At 37.9% G+C, this 21388-nt stretch overlaps 1 protein-coding gene across 4 annotated transcripts in view; it reads left to right on the forward strand.

Moving 5' to 3' along the window:
- PTPN4 (protein tyrosine phosphatase non-receptor type 4) overlaps positions 1 to 21388 on the forward strand; it is a 192316-nt gene that overhangs the window by 140026 nt on the left and 30902 nt on the right. For all 4 annotated transcript variants that reach the window (XM_073885052.1, XM_073885066.1, XM_073885059.1 and 1 more), the window contains 4 exons: positions 2704 to 2862; positions 11935 to 12094; positions 15637 to 15720; positions 15814 to 15870. In XM_073885052.1, the coding sequence (XP_073741153.1) occupies positions 2704 to 2862; positions 11935 to 12094; positions 15637 to 15720; positions 15814 to 15870 (460 nt within the window). The remainder of the gene's footprint in view (positions 1 to 2703; positions 2863 to 11934; positions 12095 to 15636; positions 15721 to 15813; positions 15871 to 21388) is intronic.

Genomic DNA, 21388 nt, shown 5'->3' on the forward strand with positions numbered 1-21388 from the left:
AGAGCATTATTTCCTCATAGCCTGCAGCTTACTGCATAAGTGGCATGGAAAAGTCTCATCGAATGAGGGAGTAGAACATTGAACAAGGATGCTCACTTTCCTTTACAGTAATGGGTCTCTAGCCAATAAATCAAGATCTATTAGTAGGAAAAAAAAATCTGTTAGTAGAGTTAAAATCTGGGAAATGTGGTTGCTACTGACATAATCCTTTTTCATGTGGCTCTCCAGAATTCCTGGGGAAGCATATATTGTTTGAAAATGCTAAATGATTGTGATCATCTTACCTAACCTCCTACCCCAACTGTTCCACCGCTTTCTTTGGTCTGGAAAAAGGGGTTTCCAACATAAGTTCCCACAAGCTTAGCCATATCTGTGCTAAGAAGCCTGTATTACTCACCACTTACTGTTTATATACTTCATTCTAGTATTTCTCACCAAAACTATGCTTTGGTATAGATAATAATAAGATAATCAACTTGTACTGGCTGAAGATGTTAATTTTATAATGTATTAACAAATGTATTATGTGTAATATATGTATGTAATTAAATAATGATAAACAGATGTCAGTGTATTCATAGACTTTGTTCACCCAAAAGGTTGAATACAAAATATTTGAGTTTTGGTATGGAATATAATATTTGAAGTAGTCTGACTTCAGAAATATTTTAAACACATTAACATCCAATAAGTGTATACTACATTCTACTTTTTTAAAAGATTTTACTTATTTATTTTAGAGAGCACAAGCAGGGGAAGGAGCAGAGGGAGAGGGACAAAGTAGACTCAGTGCTGGACAAGTAGACTCAGTGCTGAGCGCAGAGCCTGATGTGAGGCTTGATCCCATGACACCAGGATCACAACCTGAGCTGAAATGAAGAGTTGGACACCCAGCCAACTGACCCACCCAGGCGCCCCTGTACTAAATTCTAAAAGTTGTGTCACCAGTGGGTGTTTTTCAGCCCAAGAATAAACTTTTACCATAACAAAAGTAAAGTTCGGTTTAGAGAACATTACCTCATACCTATGTGTCTTCCTAGCTGCTAAGCTGCTAAAAAAAGATAGACTCACAGGTTTTTCTGTTACTAATTGCAAATTGCCAAATCATCTTTCTTTATAAAATACTGCATATATTCGGAGGTTAATCAACTATTTGAAGAAAATCCAGAACCATTTTTCTTTTTTGGGCCATTTTCCAGCCACCCATTTCTGCATTTGTTACTAGTACCACTAAATAATTAGAGCAAATTACAGAAGACGGAGGAAAGATGATTGAGTTAAATTTCCTAGGTAATAAAACAGTTATAGATATGATCTGAAAAGTTTTTTTCCTCAATTCTAAAGAGACAGTATAGTGTGATGGTTAAGAGCATGGGCCCTGGAATCACTGGAAGTTTGAACTTTGAGCAAGTTAATTAATCTCTTTGTCCCATTTTCGTCATCTACAAATTATAATAAGTGTCTTTCTTGTAGTATTATTAAAAGGGTTAAATGAGGTGATATATATAAAATGCTTAGAACAATGCCTAGCACATAATAAGTGTTCAAATGTTAGCTGTCGTAATTAATAATAATGAAAATAATAATTCCTGTGACTGTCACTTATGAGGATGGAAATATGATACATTATTTATTTTTAGGAATTTTAAGAAGACCATAAATAAAAACTTTTATAAGGATTAAAAAAGAACACACACCAGAGATATTTCTGAATTATTTATCCTCTCCCTTTACTTTATACAGGCATACCTTGGAGATATTGCAGATTTGGTTCCAGACCACTGCAGTGAAGCAAGTCATTGAATTGTTTCTCTTTCTTAGTACATATAGAAGTTATATTTGCATTCTGCTGTATTCCATTAAATGTGCAATAGCAGTGTGTAAAAAATCAGTGTGCATGCTTTAATTAAAAACACTTTATTACTAAAAAATGCTGACTACCATCTAAGCTTTCAGTGAGTCATAATCACTGATCATAGATTACTGTAACAAAAACAGTAATGATAAAGTCTGAAATAATGCAAGAATTACCAAAATGTGACAGAGACATGAAGTGAACAAATGCTGTTGGAGAAATGGCACCCAATAGACTTGCTCCATGCAGAGTAACTGCAAACCTTCAATATGTTTTTTAAAAAAAGAAGAGGGGCAACTGGGTGGCTCAGTCAGTTGGGTGTCTGATTCTTGATTTTGGCCCAGGTCATGATCTCGGGGTTGTAGGATCAAGCTCCACATCAGGCTCTGCACTCTGTGGGGAGTCTGCTTGAGATTCTTTCCCTCTGCCCCTCCCCTGCTCGTGCACTCTCTCATTCTCTCTCTAAAAGAAATAAATCTTTTAAAAAGAAGAAGCAATAAAGCAAAGTGCAATAAAATGAGGTATAAATGCTCTAATCCTGTAAATGCTGATTAAGACACTAAGTTGTAGTGACTAAAGCCTTCAGACATTAAGGTTGGTAGAGATAAATAGATTGAACAGGTAAAACCCTTGTGGCAGATCACTGACTGTAGTTCAGATCTTAGACGTCACTTCCTGTTTGGTATTCTTTCTGTTTGCATCATACTATCTTTGTCAGAGATTTTGCTTAGTCAGTGTGGTTAGTGTTAAAACATATACCCACTTTATAATGTAATCATATAAGTAAGAAACTGGAAAAAGTTGAATTAAACCACATTTTCACTCAATTTTTCTTCCTCTTTATGTAGTCGAAATTCTGCATTCACACAAGAGGGAACCCGGTTACGACCATCTTCAGTTGGTCATTTGGTAGACCATGTGGTTCACACTTCCCCAAGTGAAGTGTTTGTGAATCACAGATCTCCATCTTCAACACAAGCTAATAGCATCGTTCTGGAATCATCACCGTAAGACCTTTTTCATTTAGCTTCCTTCTTATAAATAATAATGCCTCAGGGCGCCTGGGTGGCTCAGTTGGTGAAGCGACTGCCTTCAGCTCTGGTCATGATCCTGGACTCCTGGGATCGAGTCCCGCATCGGGCTCCCTGCTCAGTGGGGAGTCTGCTTCTCCCTCTGACCCTCCCCCCTCGTGTGCTCTCTCTCATCCTCTCTCTCTCAAATAGATAAAATCTTTAAAAAATAAAAAAAATAATAATAATGCCCCACATTGTTTCATTTGAAATAATCTGGGAAGTTAGGGTATTTGATAGAAGCATTTATTTATGCAGTGTTTTAAAATTTTTATGTATTTGTAAATGTGCTTATTTATTCCTGAGAGTTCTTTGTATTCACCTCCCAACCCCCGCCCCCCAAAAAAACCCTCTTATTACTTTGTTGACTAAACCTTTAGTTTCTGCAGATAATGTAGCACTGTGGTCAAGCAGTTAAATACTAAAAGGTAGAGTTTTCTTAATATTTTTCAGGAAGGGAACCATAAGAATGAATAGACAATGTGGGAAAAATTTAAGTAGCAAAGGAGAACTAAGTAGTAAGATGACCATCATACTGAAAATAATCTTTTTAAAAATTCATTCCTACCTCGTATTACATACTCGTATATAAATTCAGTTTCATAATTCAGTATTTATACCCCATCAGTTTAATGCACAACGTGCTTACCCTCACAATAACATGCAATGTCTTGATTTATTGGTTTATATAATGCAGTTAGTCCATATGCAAGTAAAAACAGTGTGAGAATTAGGGGAAAAAAGTAAAATTCTTTATAAGGCACATAGATAAGTAAAAAGATTAATGTTGAGAAGAAGGAAGGGGTATAGGATGTAGTGACTGTGATCAGGGCTGAAGAAAGAAGGGGTCTGAGAGTGATGGGTGAAGAGTAGAGGGACTGATTAGCAAAGCAGGTAGGTATAGGAGTTTCAGAACATGTGACAAGATATAGAGGAGGTGTGGTTGTCCTCACTATAGGGCCAGCCAAGGAAGACTGGCTAAGCTATTAAGACAAGTGGAATTTTAGTCTTGGTAACATATCTTGGTAAAACAGTTTGATTGTGTGTGTACAGTAAAAAGGATGAGGAGTAGAAAGGACACATACTACACAGTGACACATGTGGAGAATGAGTTGACGGGAGACAAGACTGGTGGAGATTTAATTTTTTTTTAAGATTTATTTATTTGTCAGAGAGGGAGCGCTCGAGTGCTCACAAGCAGGGGGAGTGGCAGGCAGAGGGAGAGCTGAGCAAGGAGCCGGAAGCGAGACTCAGTTCCAGGATCCTGGGATCATGATCTGAGCCAAAGGCAGACGCTTAACCGACTGAGCCACCCAGGCATCCCTAATTTTTGATTACTTTAAAAATTATCATTGTATACTTTGATTTTTAATAATTATATGTTTTCTAATTCTAAAACTTTAAAAAGTACAGTAATTAAGCACATGATCGAGATGTTAATTGATTAAATTTGAAAATGATATATTTTTAGCACATAGAAATAAACCGTATAGAGAAATCTCAAAAGCCCATCTTAATGCAGAACAAAACAATATAACTCCCAGGACCTAACCAAATTATCTCAGTCCATTTTTTGAAGAGTCCTTTTCATACAGACACACACATATGTATACATACACATAAAATTGAGTATCTCCATATGTACATTTTATAGGTTCATCAACCCATAAAAAAAACCTTTGTTCTGGCTTCCTGACGTTAAATGGAGATGCAAGTTCAGGACAGATTGGCATTGTGCAGGTTTTGCTTTCCCATCCTGATCCACAAGAATTTCAAATGCTTGGACCTTTCTCTTCAGACATGTATTTTATGAGGCTTATGTGTTTGTATTTAGTTTTGAATCTCTTAACACTGCATTTAAAATTCAGCTAGTTTTAAGCTTAAGAATGAGAGAGGTCTGAAAAGATAAGCTTAATGATAAACGAATAACTTACATTAGTTGCTTACAATCAGCTTCAGAAATTATCTCACTGTTCAAGACAACTCAATGAAATAGGAAAGACACGTAATCCCCATTTTGTAGACGAGAAAGCCACACTTAACAGGACTTGTCCCAATTTACATAACTAAAAGTCAGGTCTTCCCTACCTGAGCCAACTAGCAGAACTTGGTGTCTAAGACAAGGCTTTGTTAATTGATCAATTGGTTGGTTGCTTGCTTGCTTGCTTGCTTGGCTGGCTGATATTTGCAATCCAGAGAAAATATTTTACAACTTGGAATCCATAGGGTTTTAGTTTTGGCCAAATGTGGAAAGAATGCGGACAATGTGTTGGATGAAGCACAGAGCATTTCAACACGTACTGAAACAAATCTTGAGATCATCTCACCAGTTCCCTGTTTTTTGAGTGAGTACAGGGCCTTTGAGATGAAATCTGGGTCCAGACTTCAGTCACTTGGTAAGGTCACCTGCTTCACAAGGAGAAAACACTATTAACTCATAGGTGTGTTTATTATAAAAACAAATAGGAATTTGTTTGTACTGCTTAGAATAAAGTTACCATTTTTAGGCAGGGGTGATTGAGACTACAGTCTACCATTTCCTCCCTTTCTTTAAATGTTTCACAGAAAACTAGACTGTTTCAGTTTGTGATTTTTCTGAGAAAAACATTAACCCTCAATTAATGTGAAAATACTTAACAGGTGTTTATTTTAGTAAATTCATACCACAAATATTAATATATTCCCATTAATATGTAATGGGGAAGCTTGGACATTTCTACAAAATCATCACAAAGCATCTGAGTTGGGTGGTTAAGATTTTATTTTCTATTTTCATACAAATTGCTAAAGACAGCAATGGAGAGCTGTTTTGACTGCTGCTGTTGAAGCATTCATGAAGAAATTTAAAGCTGACTGGACTGAAATTAATCAGCAAAGTTTTTGCCTACCTGGCTTCATTGACAGTTTTAACAAATCTTTTGCTGCTATGTTACAATATATTGCCCTTGAACAGTGAGATAATTTCTGAAGCTGATTGTAAGCAACTAATGTAAGTTATTCGTTTATCATTAAGCTTATCTTTTCAGACCTCTCTCATTCTTAAGCTTAAAACTAGCTGAATTTTAAATGCAGTGTTAAGAGATTCAAAACTAAATACAAACACATAAGCCTCATAAAATACATGTCTGAAGAGAAAGGTCCAAGCATTTGAAATTCTTGTGGATCAGGATGGGAAAGCGCACAAAGTGCGCTTTAACATTTTCATTATTTGCTCTTTACTTAACATTTTTTAAAATGTCAAAGTTGAGGATAAGCAAGTTATTTGTATTGAAAAACTCCAATATGAAATTGGGCATTGGAGCACTCTTAAAATTACATTCCCATCTCCCCTTCTCCTTTTTTAATGTCCAAAAGTTAATACAGGTAATCTGTCCAAAAAATTTTTTGTGTGGGTAAATTTTGAACATTATGTTTGAAGCTCCAGTCTCATTCAATACCCACCCCCCCATCATTTTAGGCAAATTATTGGTTTTCAGTATATTAAAACCATTGAGTTAGAAATACGTTCTCAATTAAAGTAAAAATACGTGTTATTAGAGCATAGATCTCTATTGATCTTGCATTCTCTCCATCTAAATATAAGTCATTTTTATTAGAACTTAAAATACAGAGCAGTATTACCACTTATAACCAAATAGCATGATAGAAAATAGTCGTGTTCAGGATGTGCTCTGATAAGTTCCTTTGAAGCCTCAGATACTGTCAGGAGGGTTGCTTAGCTTTTGTATATTTTATATGTTGGCTTCTGAGAAGCATTTTATTTGGAGAAGAGTTTACTGCTACATAGTGTTTGGAAACCTCTGAGTTAAAATAACTTTGCTCCTGCCTTTTAACAGTTGTTTTGTTTAAAGTGCAACTATAGCATAATGTTCAGAGCACAAGCTCTGGATTCAGGCTGGGTTTAAGACTTGGTTCCACCACTTCCAGTTATGTGACCTCGGGTGAGTCATTTTATCGCTGTAAGCCTCAATTTCCTCACCTGTAAAAAAACAGGATGATAATATCTACCTCATAGGGTTGCTGTGAACAGTAAATGAGATGTATAATTTCTCTGTTAAGCAGAGAAAAGGTGCTTAGTAGATTTTAACTATAATAATTATGTAATTGTGGTTAATTTGGGGGGATATACTGGCAGCCTTTAAGAATATTATCAGCCATTTATCTGTCTACATGTTTGAAGTATAGATGTCTGGTCGAATACAATGAGGAATTCTCCAAATTCTTAGCTTTATCCTTAGGCTCTAATCACAGGAGACTCTTTACAGATTTCATATCAAATCCATTTCCCTGAGCCGTTTTGCCTGGACTGTCCCCTTCTAGTCTTTTCTAGTGAGTCACCACAGCTTTCTCCGCACTTCATCAATTCCTCTCACTTAGTCTTTAAAGATTTGCCTTCACTTTGCTCCTCTGAGTTACTACGACTGAAAACTTTATGTCCTCACTCAGCTTAACCCAATTCCCATGCCAATCTTGATCAAGTCTAGCAACATACAGTTGACCCTTGAACAACATGGGGGTTAGGGACGCCAACCCCTATATAGTTGAAAATTCACTTACAACTTTTGACTCCCCCAAAACTTAACTGCTAATAACCTGTTGTTGACCAGAAGCCTTAGAATATACACAGTTGACTGACACATATTTTATATGTTACATGTAATATATACTATATTCTTAAAATAAAGTAAGCTAGAGAAAAGAAAATGTTAACAAGAAAATCATAAGGATGAGAAAATACATTTACAGTACTGTACTGTAAAAAATCCACATGTATGTGAATTGGCAGGGATCAAACCGTGTTGTTCAAGGGTCATCTGTATTATGGATTCTGCAAATACCAGACCACTCTAGGACAAGGAAGTAAAAGAACCAAAGGAGGTATGATGGGAGGAGATAATCGAGCCATGGGGACTCGGAGGGCACACTGTATTTACTGCTGTACTTGTGGCAGCAAGACTAATTATACAGGTCGCTGGGCTACGGTAGCTGCGGTATGCCTAACCTGCTCTCCACCTCTGGCAAATGTCTCCAGTACTCCCTTTGGGGAGCTAAGGTCAGGGACTTGGAGTTTGGTTGAAACCAGGCATTTCAGGTCTGGGACCTTGATTCTGAAGTAGATTCCTACTGATACAGTAATATGACATTTTCAGTTCTATTCTCATATTTATCTTATCCCTGAGAGTTTATATGCACTTTTTAAATTTTCTTGAGCATTAACTAATAATCAGTCTGCAATGGTGTTTACTTTGAAATACTGTGAATGTCACTATAAATTAGCCAACATGTCAAGAAGTCTGAATTTTGAATCAATTTTATCTACATTTTACCCAGTACAAGTAAAGTGTAGTAGGGTTATTGCCCAGGGAGAACTTGGATAGCACTAGTGACTGTAGTTGAAGGAGACATGAGCTCCTGGTATCCATCTTAGAACATTAGAATCTTAAAATGAGCCGTCAGTCCTGGCAAGTTTGTATTACCATGTACCAAGAAAAGATGGGTTTTGTTTGTTTTCTAGTCTTAAATTATAATAGACTTTATTCTTCTATGAGTGGTATGTATATACAGTTGAATCTTCAGCATTGTTTTTTTAATTCACAAATTTCAGGGTTTATCTTGCCTGTTTTTCTTTTTTTATAAGTAACAAAATACTCCCTTTAGGATTATACTTCTTTCTATATCCTCCTTGTAACAGATCTTTTCTAGTTCCCATGTTTAAAGCCAAAGGATTACCTTTACTTGTAAGATGTCAGCCAGAGCTCTGATGCCCACTTTTTTCTTTGGTTCCTATCTCCCTAGTCCTGTCTGAACTGTCTGATAGATGCTGGCTTTCTCTTTAAGTCATAGGTCCCTTTTCTCAGGGGAATTATTTCTAATGTGGCTGTGTTCCACTGTGCTGCCTGGTTGTTCTTCCAAAATATATGATATCTCTTTGTTCTTTTATAATTAGCAGGTGCGGGGGGTTGTTTTGGTTTTTTTTTGCCTAGAAATAGTATCTTTTTTTAGAACTGGTCTGTTTTATGAAATTATTTTAAATGTATTATAATTTCTAATTATAATGCATGGGTTGCTTATGAAAGTCACCTTCCTAGGTAATTGAATAAGTAATAAATTAACTATACTCATAATCTCTACATTAGATCTGAAGTAGGAAGTTATTTGTTACCATAAATTGAGTTAATATACTTGGAATATGTCCTAAAATGTAATTGATAACCTTTGTTCAAAATAAGAATTTCAGGAGTCTGTGCTGACATCCTTGATTACTTTGATAGACTGTATTAGAGACACAAAGAGATACATAGATACAGATGGAGTGTGGTTATTGGATGTGGAGACATAGAAAGGGCAGTTACTGGGATTACTGGGAGAGCACATAATTAGTTTATAAAAGCTCCCAGACCAACCTATCCCTCTACAGCAATCTGCCATCTGGAGAGCCTGACCATCACTCTCTGAGAAGTTATTCTAACAAGAAAGTTACATAAAACAATGAGAGAAGTCAGATAGCCCTTTTCCTGAAATCTGAAATGACAGTGTTCTTTCCTATGTTCTGTCTTGACTAATCCTCTCAGTGCATGCTGCATTCTCCTCACCTTTTCTTTAGAACTTGGCTTAAATCCCAACCCAAGCCTGTGTGCTTGGCTCTCTTCCTTTCTGTGTTTTCCTGCGGACTTTGAATGTTTAAAGGAGAGGTTATACCTACTGGAATCTCACAAGTAACCCTGGGTGGGATTTATGTGGACTAGGATGCCCATGGCCCATCTAAAGGCAGCAGCTCATTCTTGGCTTTGACCAACGGTAATGCAGTTTTATTCTCTCCAGAGCTTCCAGATTTTCCATTCTGGAAATCCAGATACATATGTAATTTTTTAAACGAGCCAATTAACTCACATTTTATAAAGAAAAAATAATGGGCCAAATGTATGTTGGCCAAAATTGGCCCACAAGCCATGAATTTGCAACCAGGGTTTCAGGACAATGATTTCTAATTAGCAATGCGTAATAAAAATCACTTCTGGAGCTTTTTTTTTTTTACTATATATGCCTAATCTTTAGTGCCAGTAATGTAGCTTGAACAGTTTTAGCAGAATGTCCCATAATGTCAGTACTGTCCCTCTCTTGTAACTGAGCATTGCCACTGTTATACCCATAACCACCAGATTTGGGTCACTTAGGATGTTGCTTTACAGATCAGGCTTGAGTTTGTCCCTCTTGTATATTTTAGAACTGTTATATATTAGGCTGTTGACTGGACCAAGAACAAAGTAAGTTGCTCTAATTCCATTCCCTTCTGATCTCAACCTTATACTATGCCCTATAGATCTGTAGTTTTGAGGCTGTTTCCTGAGTGTGATAGCTGTATGCAAAACTAGAAAAAAACTTTCCATTCACCTGGCCTACATGGTTATACTTAACCCTAAGCAAGGGACTGAGACCTATTAATTGGTAGATGTGGAGTCCAGTGACTTCTGGTTTTTGTAAAGTCTTGGAGGCTTTTGATAACTGCTTTTCCTCACTTCCACAACCTCCATGGATGCATGCTTCCTAGGATGCAAGTTGAACCACTGGTTCCCCCTTCTGGCCTTTGTGAAAAACTTACAAGTAATATTATTACACATACTGTGCTGGTTCTTAAAAAAGCTAGTATTTTTACTTTGAAGCTTCTCCTACCTAGCTCTTTTTATCAGTTCTTGCTGTCAGAAATTGAGGCTTATGCTCCCTAATGTTAATTGGATTTTGTTTCTTTAAGTTACATACTCCAACAATGTCTTGTCCATTTTTATCTCCTCAGTGAGCTCAGCACTCTTACTCAGATTCTAATCTTTGTTGCAGTATTGAGTTCATTACTTTCGTGAATTGTGTTTTATTTTCTTTTTTTTTTTTTAAGATTTTATTACTTATTTGTCAGAAAGAGAGAGAACACAAGCAGAGGGAAGTGGCAGGCAGAGGGAGAAGCAGGCTCCTCCCTGAGCAAGTAGCCCAATGCGTGACTCAATCCCAGGACCCAGGATCATGACCTGAGCTGAAGGCAGATGCTTAACCGACTGAGCCACACAGGCGTCCCTTGTGTTTTATTTCTTGGTAAATTGGGCCAATCACAACTTCTCTAGATTGTACCAGGTGTTTTATCTGTGGAATGGTTCAACTCTCAATTCTGATTTCTCTTTGCCTGCCTTTTTCCCTGGCTACCCATGTGACTCCATTGATAACCTTATTTTAAAAAAGTGTTTTAGAAAGGTGTGTATACTGTTATAGTAGATTAATGGTTATCTTCATCGTGATACCCTTAAAGTATATTTGATTATTATGTAGAATTGTTTACAGATTTGATAAAGTAGGGAATTTGATGTACTACTTAAACTTCAAAGTTAAGAAAGATTTCATTAAACAGTAGCACTTGTAAATATAGTATTTAAAGCTTGTCTCCTACTAGACATTGTAAATATCTGAGTTGCTTGACCCTAGCTTTTATTTTATTTTGTTTTGTTTTTGACCCCAGCTTTTTTTTTTTTTTTAAAGATTTTATTTATTTACTTGACACAGGGAGAGCACAAGCAGGAAAAGCAGCGGGGAGAGGGGCAGAGGGAGAAGCAGGCTCCCCACTGAGCAAGGAGCCAGATGCAGATGCAGATGTGGGGCTTGATCCCAGGACCCCGGGATCACAACCCAAGCCAAAGGCAGACGCTTAACCAAATGAGCCACCCAGGTGCCCTGACCCTAGCTTTTAAAATAACAGTTTTAGGGCGCCTGGGTGGCTCTCAGTTGGTTAAGCGACTGCCGAAGGCAGGTCATGATCCTGGAGTCCCGGGATCGAGTCCCACATCGGGCTCCCTGCTCAGCAGGGAGTCTGCTTCTCCCTCTGACCCTCCCCGATCTCATGCTCTCTCTCTCTATCTCATTCTCTCTCTCAAATAAATAAATAAAATCTTTAAAAAAAAGAATTAAAATAACAGTTTTAGAAGACAGCTTCCAAAATACTCATTTTTTTTTTTCCTTTTTCCTGTCCAGATCACAGGAGACCCCTGGAGATGGGCAGCCTCCAGCTTTACCACCCAAACAATCAAAGAAAAACAGTTGGAACCAAATTCATTATTCACATTCTCAACAAGATCTGGAAAACCACATTAACGAAACATTTGATGTTCCATCTTCCCCTGAAAAATCTACTGTAAGTAGCTTTCAGATATTCTCACATTTCTTTGAAATGTTTTAATCAGAAGTGAAGTTTTTTTATACTGTGATATGTTTTGTCTGTAAATTATTGTACTTTCTCTTTTTCATCATATGTTCCTCATGAATTTTGCCATGATATAACCCAATTGTGGAATTTCCTTTTATCATTGCCCTAAAAGTTCATTCTTGACAAATTTATGTTGATTTTAGTCTTGCAAAACACACATTTTCAGAAAAATGCTAATAATGCATTAAATACTACTAACTTTGTAATTCTCTGGATGCGAGACTATCATTTTCATCAATCTTTTGAAATGGAGTATAGGTCCCTGGAGTATATGATCAGTCTTTATGTTCTATAAAATATATTTATGAATTATGTTGGTATTTTTCCTTTAGAGAACATGCTTTTATCACAACAAAATGGTAAATTTTTAGAATCCTCTGATTTATGAATTTTCATTGCTTTCTCAAGTAGATGTAAATAAACCAAAAGTGAGATTGTTGGTAAATTTTAGGGATACATTGTGTTCATGAAGAAGTATCAAGATAGACAAATATGGACATATTTCAGGAAACTTGAAGGGACATCAGGGTAAGGTACAGGGAGTGAAGGGTCCACAGCAGGTATTGCCAATACTAAAAGTTTCTTGTGAGCATTGCTCTCATGGCCCTCTTGTATCTAAAGTTTGAAGAGCAAGAGGCAGCCACTCTCTTCTCCCACAATTGTTCCACCACCACAAACACGTCAAAAAAAGATCAGAATCCTTACCAAAAATGAACAACAACTGTGGTGTTACCTGTGTTGTGATTCTCATGTCTCATTCATTGGTTCATAGTCATTGAGGTCTTTCTGTTACTGCGTACTTTGGAATGTAGTGGGAATATAAAGACAAGTGAGACATGGTCCCTGCTGTTAATCTACAATCTAATTTGTTTGTCCATTCATGCAAAAATTAATTACTGAGTTCCTGCTATGTGCCATGCATTATTATAGGCTCTGGGGATATAGTGGAATAAAAAGGGGGAAAAATCCCCAAAAAACTCTACCTTCAAGGAACTTACATTCTGGGGATAAGAGTGAGACAAACAGTAAACAAGGTAAATAATTTAAATATATAGTGCATTAGATTTAGGAGAAAAATAAAGCAGGAAGAGGCCAGAGAGTTTCAAGAGTAGAGTGCCACAACTTTAAATGGTGTAAGCCGGGGATGACCTCACTGATGAGTCATAGAGATAACTAGTGGAAGAGCAGGTGAGCTGAGGGAATAGAGGTACAAAGGAAGGAGTATGACATAACGTTCAGGGAACAGCAAGGGAGTCAGTGTGGCCAGAGCAAAACAAGCTAATAAAGAGCAGGAGAGGGCCAAATCCTAACAACATTTGAAGATTTTGTTTTTTAACCTTGAGTGAGATAGGAATCAGAAGGAGTGGGACATATCTGAGGAGAAAAGCAGCATGATGTCACTTAAGTTGTAACAGTATCATTCTGCCTGTTGTATTGAAAATAGACTGAAAGCAGGGTAGAAGTAAAGAAACTGGTTGTGAGGTAGTACAGTATTCCAGGGATGTGCTGGTGATTTGGATCCGGATGGTAGCCATGGAAGGAGAATGACATGGCTGTATTCTGGAGTTTGAGAACAGAGCAAACCTAATATGCTGAGGGATTGGGTGTGTAGTATTGGGGAAAGAGAGGAATCAAAGACAACAGCAGTTTTTGGCCTGGGCAACTAGGAGGATGAAGTTGCCATTTTCTGAGATGTGAAAGGCTACAGGTAGAGCAAGTATAGGTGGAATATCATGAGCACAGTTTGGGACATGCCAAGTTTGAGATGGCTACTGGAAATCCATTTACAGATATGATTCTGGAGTTGAAGGGAGAGGTCCAAGCTAGAGTTATAACATTGAGGTTTGGTGGCATGTAGACAATATGTAAAACCACAAGACCGGAAGACATCACCAAGGAAGTGTGGTGTGTGTGGATAACTAAATAAGAGGTTCTAGAAAGTGAGCCTTTGGCCCTCCAAAATGCAAACATTAGGGAGATGAAGAAACCAGCAAAGGAGACTGAGAAGACGCAGACAGCGAGGTAGGAAGCAAACTAGTCCACTGGCATTAACTGGCTGACGGGAAGAAAGTCACAGAGAGAATAACCAGTTTTGTCAGGTGTTACTGGTAAGTCAGGTAGGATGAGGGCTGACAGTTGAGCACGGGATTTAGCAATGTGAAACTCTTTGGTGACCTTAATTAGAACAGTTTTGATAGAGCATTGGGGATAAAAACATACCTCTGGGAGGATGGGATCAGGGTAAGTAGAGACAGCAAATGTGGCCAACTCTAAAAAAGTTTAGCAGCAAGAAGAAGGAGACATTGGGGAAGTAGATAGATGAGGAAGCAGAGTCCAGAGAAAGTTCTTTTTTTTAGGGGAGAAATAAGAGTTTTTCTCAGAAGGGTGGAGAAAATTGATAACGTAGAAGTGTAGAGAATTGCTGTAGCAATATCCTTGAGTTTGGAAGAGGGCTTGGATCTAGAGCAAGGAGGAAGACAGTTTGAAGGTAATATAATTATATACAAATAACTAATGCAGCCGTAGGGTTCCGGGAAGTCTTCCCAAAGTGAACATCTCTGACCTGTGTCTTGAAGGATAAGCAAGAATTAGCCAGATATTTCCCCTGAAAGAGCATGCATAAAACATGTTCAGTGAAAGAAGCCAGTAACAGATGACCATGTGAGATGTCTACAGTAGTCAAATGCATAGAGACAGAAAGTAGGTTAGTGGTTGAATAGGACTTAAGGAATGGGGGTGCGGAGATGGGAAATGACTGGTAACGGGTACAGGGTCTCTTTGGGACATGATGAAAATATTTTTAAATTAAATTATAGTGATGTTTGTACAGCTCTATGACTATAATAAAAATTATTGAATTAAACACTTTGGATGAAGTGTATAGCATGTGAATTATATTTCAGTAAAGCTGTTTTTAAAAAGCAGAGGGAGTGGGGCGCCTGGGTGGCTCAGTCGTTAAGCGTCTGCCTTCGGCTGAGGTCATGATCCCAGGGTCCTGGGATCAAGCCCCGCATCGGGCTCCCTGCTTGGCGGGAAGGCTGCTTCTCCCTCTCCCACTCCCCCTCCTTGTGTTCCCTCTCTTACTGTGTCTCTCTCTGTCAAATAAATAAAATCTTAAAAAAAAAAAAAAAGAGGGAGGAATGTGAATTCATATAACACTTAGGAATACTTATTGTGTGCAGAGCTTTGAGCTGGGTTCCAGGGGTACTGCAATTAATAACTTAATTCATAATGCCTGTTCCTCCCTGCACTTAGCCTAGCATTCAGGGGCAAGAAGGCTATATCTAGTTGGTGTAACTGCAAGTTTATTAGTCAAAATTTACCTCCCTGAATTAACATTTGAATTTAAATTATGATTTTGTATACACTATAGATAATATCAACATGCAAAAAGCATACATCATGTATATCTTTGAAGGAGAAATTATAAATGGGGAAAATTATACTTTATTTATTTTTGTCTTTTTAAGCCTAATGGTGGTATTCCACAAGATAATCTTGTTCTAATCAGAATGAAACCTGATGAAAATGGAAGGTTTGGATTCAATGTGAAGGTAATCTAGAATTTACATTTTACTCAGTTTTTAAATTAAGATGTATGTATTTTGGTAATATTTGATTGATATCTGACTTGCTCTGTTGTTCAGGGAGGATATGATCAGAAGATGCCTGTGATTGTGTCCCGAGTAGCACCAGGAACACCTGTGAGTTATCTAAATCTTGCAAGTAAATCCTGTTTTCAAGAAAATGTACTCATTTTATTTTTATTAGTTTAAATAAAGGAATGAATTAATCATTTCTTTTAATTCGTAAGTATCAAATATTGGCTAAATCTCTTAAACTGCTGGGAAGTTTGTTTTTATTTCCAGTCTATAAGTTTTTTTAATCCTTGTTTTTGTAAAGAAGCTGTATATAACTTCCAGTGTCTCTAAAGTATTAAAAGATTCTATCAGAATAACTCCTTTAAACAGCAGAGTGTAGACAGTATAGTATTTGTTTTTCTTTTTTGTTTGCTTTATCTTTTCATTTAGAATTGTTTACCTAGACTCTCTTTGCCTACTTTGTGTTTAAAAAATTTACTTTAAATAGAAATGATACCAGTGTTTTCCCTATTGGGACAGTTTTTAAACTTTTTATTGAAACATACTAAATAAAAGTATTATATTAGACATTTTACACAAAAGTAGAGAAAACACTCTATGTACCCATTATAATGAACCCTCCTGTACCCTTCATTCACCTTCAGCACTCATGAACTTTCTGCTCATCATAAGGGTAATTCTTAATTGTGGATGTGTTATCTTTATTGCTCTTATATGTAGCAAATATTGCTTTCAAATTCCCATCTGTGTTGTTGCCTACTTTACCTAAATGGTCTTCAAGGACTCTTCAATCAGCACCTTTTATCATTTACTTGTCTCTCTGTCCTAGGACAGGTATAAACCAGCAGCCTGAGAGAAAAAGGCCAGTTATGCTTTTTTTGGTGCTTTGCAGCAACCTTGAAGTTAGTTTGAAGATCATAGTCAAGACTGATCAGGGATATCATGATACATAGTTTTGGTTCTGGTTGTTAAGGACTTTGTTGGTTGCAAATAACAGGGTACTCTGAAATACCTCTGGCTTAAGCATAGCTACAAAATCATACACATAATCATATAGCTATAGAGGTTTCTCACAAAATCCAAGGATAGGAATGCAATTAGACCTCTAGAAAAAAAACTTGAAAAATGAATATCAGGACCCTCTAGTTTTCATCTCTATTTCTTTTTATGTTCCATTTTTCTCTCTCACTGTAAACCAATTTGTGTAGGGAATCAGCCTCATCTTTCTAACTCCTCTAAATAAAATGCAATCTAAATAAAAAGAGTGTACTTAGTAACAGCTTCAAGTTAGTCCTATACCATCACCACCACACACTCTACTTTCAAATATGATTGTGACCCCTGCATATCTACTAAAGAAAAATTGTGTAGCTACCACTGTTCTTTTCAGTTGATATGATGGGCTAGTGGTAACTTTCAGATTCATATATTACCAGCTCAGCCACCCAGAGGGATTAAACCTCAATCCAATTTACAGACTCCTGGGAAGTAAGTCCTTCATAGATCCAGCTTGTATCAGATGTCTGCTTTTCAACAAATCACTTTTGGGCAAGGGTGGGGGACAGGACAGGGATATGATGTATAAAATGCATCCTGAACCTATTCTGCATGTGAAGGATGAGGACAAAGATCAGGGAAGTAGTCAAATTATTTATTAGTACATAAGTATGGGTAATACGTGTTTGGGACAGACTGCAGATGAGAAGATGAAAGATTGCTAAATTCTCACCTGTAGATAATGTCTGAAATAGAAAAGTAGGGCGCCTGGGTGGCTCAGTTGGTTAAGCAACTGCCTTCGGCTTAGGTCATGATCCTGGTCCCCGCATCGGGCTCCCTGCTCGGCAGGGAGTCTGCTTCTCCCTCTGACCCTCTTCTCTCTCGTGCTATCTCCCATTCTCTCTCTCTCAAATAAATAAAATCTTAAAAAAAAGAAAAGAAAACTAAAGGGGCACCTGGGTGGCTGAGATGGTTCAGCATCTGCCTTCGGCTCGGATCATGACCCCAGGGTCCTGGGATCGAGCCCTGAGGCTGGGCTCCCTGCTGAGTGGGGAGTCGTCTTCTCCCACTCCCCCTGCTTGTGCGCTTTCTGTCTCTCTCTCTGTCTCAAATGAATACATAAAATCTTTAAAAAAATAAAATAGAAAACTAAAGAAAAACAAAATGAGGATGTTATTTAGAGATACTGAAGTAGATACAAAAGATATAGGTAAAATGTTGAAGTTGCCTGGGGTGGGGGAATGGTAGAGAGGAACACAAGAATTTGTTTCTTGTCTTAGTAATCTTATAGACCTAGTCAATTCTTTGACCTGTGTGATATATGACTTTACTAAAAACAAATTTAAACTATAATTTTTTAAATCAAATACATGTCTTTTTATCCATTGATTCCACTTTTAGCAGTTACCTCTAATGAAGCAGTTGGACTAGGGAACAAAGGATACACAAGGATCTTCATTGTAATATTGTTTATAATAAAGATGGGGGTGACAAAAATGTACATCATTAGAGTTGGTGAAATAAATTATATGCTGCTTTGCAGCTGTTGAAATGATGGATGATGTAGCTCCATATAAGTATGGAAATAAGATGGTGTTACAGAAAATGCAACAAGAGGAAATCAGAGAGGGAGACAACCCATAAGAGACTCTTAATCATATGAAACAAACCGAGGGCTGTTGGAGGGAAGGGGGGTGGCAGGATGAGGTAACTGGATGATGGACATTAAGGAGGGCATGTGATGTAATGAACATTGGGTATTATATAAGACTGATGAATCACTGACTTCTACCTCTGAAACTAATACATTATGTATTAATTGAATTGACATTTAAAATAATAAAAAGAAAATGCATATTACTGCTCTGCATGTATGTTTGATCCAGTTTTTAAATTTTTTTAATTTTGGGGGCACCTGGGTGGCTCAGTCGTTAAGCGTCTGCCTTCGGCTCAGGTCATGGGCCCAGGGTCCTGGGATCGAGCCCCGCATCGGGCTTCCTCCTTGGTGGGAGACCTGCTTCTCCCTCTCCCACTCCCCCTGCTTGTGTTCCCTCTCTCGCTGTGTCTCTCTCTGGCAAATAAATAAATAAAATCTTTAATTTTTTTTAGAAGGGAGGGAGAGAGAGAGAGAGAGATGGGGGGGAGGGTCAGAGGGAGAGAACCTTAAGCAGGCTCAACACCCAATGCAGAGCCTGACATGGGGCTAATCTCACAACCCTGAGATCATGATCTGAGCCAAAATCAAGAGTTGGGCATTTGTTCAACTGAGCCACTCAGACACCCCTGGTCCAGTTTTTTAAAATGTGAGTTAGGGCATTAAAAAGTCCAAGGGGCGCCTGGGTGGCTCAGATGGTTAAGCGTCTGCCTTCGGCTCAGGTCATGATCCCAGCGTCCTGGGATCAAGTCCCACACTGGGCTCCCTGCTCCTTGGGAGCCTGCTTCTCCCTCTGCCCCCCTCTCTCTCATGAATAAATAAAATCTTTAAAAAGGGGGGGGTGCCTGGGTGGCTCAGTCAGTTAAGCGGCTGGCTGCCTTCGGCTCAGGTGGCCGATCAAGCCCCACATCGGGCTCTCTGCTCGGCAGGAAGCCTGCTTCTCCCTCTCCCACTCCCCCTGCTTGTGTTCCCTCTCTTGCTGTATCTCTCTCTGTCAAATAAATAAATAAAATATTTTAAAAAATAAATAAATAAAAATAAAAAGTCCGGAAACATGCTCAAAATGTTAGTAGCGTTTCATCTGGGTAGTAGAATTATTGGTGTTTATCACTTTCTTCTGTATTCTTCTTTTTAATTGTCTGAATCATGACAATGAGAATGTATTGCTCTTGTAATTAGAAAAAATAATGAATTTTTTTATGTATATGCCAGTTGCAATAGCCAATGAATGACACAAAAGAAATACTGATTTTTGTGAGCAGTGACAGTGTATCATTTTCAGTTAAGTCAGAGATGTTCAGGGAACTTTGTATAGACAGGTTCATTTCCAAACAGAATGCTATGACTCTAAATTTTCTTTTTAGGGTATACAAATTATTGGTAATTTTCCTTTCTGTCATGTAGAACTATGTCCCATAAATATTGGCTAATGGGTGCCTCACTGGCTCAATTGGTAGAGCATGCGACTCTTGATCTCGGAGTCATGAGTTCAAGCCCCACATTGGGTGGAGAGCCTACCTAAAAAAAGGGAGAGGCTAGAAAATAGACCCATATTTAAAAGATAAGACACAAACGTTTCCAAAAGGCAGAGAATGAGAGACAAGAAAGGGGGATGGAAAAAAAAAGAAAAAAAGAAAAAAAAACAGTGAAGCAGAATAACAGTTAAGGGAGGAAGAATGAGGCTTCTAGAAGGAAAAAATAAAAATTCTTTAAAAAGAAAAGTATATTGGTTGGGGGCTCCTGGGTTGCTCAGTTGGTTAAGCATCTGGCACTTGGTTTCAGCTCAGGTCATGATCTCCTGGGTCATGGGATCGAGCCCCGTATCAGGCTCCGTGACAGCCGGGAGTCTGCTTGAGATTCTCTCCCTCTGCCCATCTCCCCACTTGCATGCTTTCTGTCTCTCAAATAAATAAATAATTTTTTTTTAAAATATTGGCTGAATTTAGAACAAATTAGAACAAAAGAAATTTATCATTTTTACATTATCTCATTAATTTAGAGACCATCACAGTGTTCCAGTTGGAAACCTCATTTTGGGTGATTGGGGGAAAAGAACAGGATTTCAAATATTTTAATGTTATCTTTTATATTGGACACCTTTTGAAATGGATAAAATAATTCCCAATTCTTCAATTTCCAATTGAATTCATTTTTTTCTTTCTATCTGATTATCTCTGAACAAGTAGCTGTTGCTGCAACAAAATCCGTTTAAATAAACATCTTATCTAGACTTTCCAGGTCAGAATGCAAGTAGAAATCTGTGAACATACCTGACGAAAGGCAGGTTAAGTATGAGCATTCCCATCAGTGATAAAGTTTTAAAAAAAAAATTCTCTGCCTGTTTTAGCGTATTGGTTAACATAGTGCCCCATTCGCCTCAGTCTCTGAACTGGAAGTATCAGTGGATGTGTACAAGGTACAGTAAGAGAAATGCATAGCTATTCTCTCCCTATCACAAGGATTGCCTCCTCTTTTCTGCCAACTGTACTATCCACAAAGTAAGGTGAGAGGGTAACTCTTTGTTCTAGCCATTACATACCTCCCACTACCATTGATATCTCCCAGTTCAGTACTCTTTGGGTACTGCAAAGGCACTTCAAAAACTTGGGACTAAATGGGTACACAAAAGTATCATACTACTAGTGCACAGAGGGAGTATATGAATGTCATCTACTCCACTACAAGAAGTAGAGAAAGAAACAACTAGAGAGAATGGTCGTAACCTCTAAACATGAGTTTTCCAGGTTTTTTTTTTTTTTTTTTAAAGATTTTATTTATTTGACAGAGAGAGAGACAAGCGAGAGAGGGAACACAAGCAGGGGGAGCGGGAGAGGGAGAAGCAGGCTTCCTGCCGAGCAGGGAGCCCAATGCGGGGCTCGATCCCAGGACCCTGAGATCATGACCTGAGCCGAAGGCAGTCACTTAACCAACTGAGCCACCCAGGCACCCCAGTTTTCCAGGTTTTAATGC

The sequence above is a fragment of the Callorhinus ursinus genome, unplaced genomic scaffold, assembly GCF_003265705.2.
Source record: "Callorhinus ursinus isolate GAN/ISIS: 27379988/994484 unplaced genomic scaffold, GSC_fseal_2.0 scaffold2, whole genome shotgun sequence".
Taxonomy (NCBI): domain Eukaryota; kingdom Metazoa; phylum Chordata; class Mammalia; order Carnivora; family Otariidae; genus Callorhinus; species Callorhinus ursinus.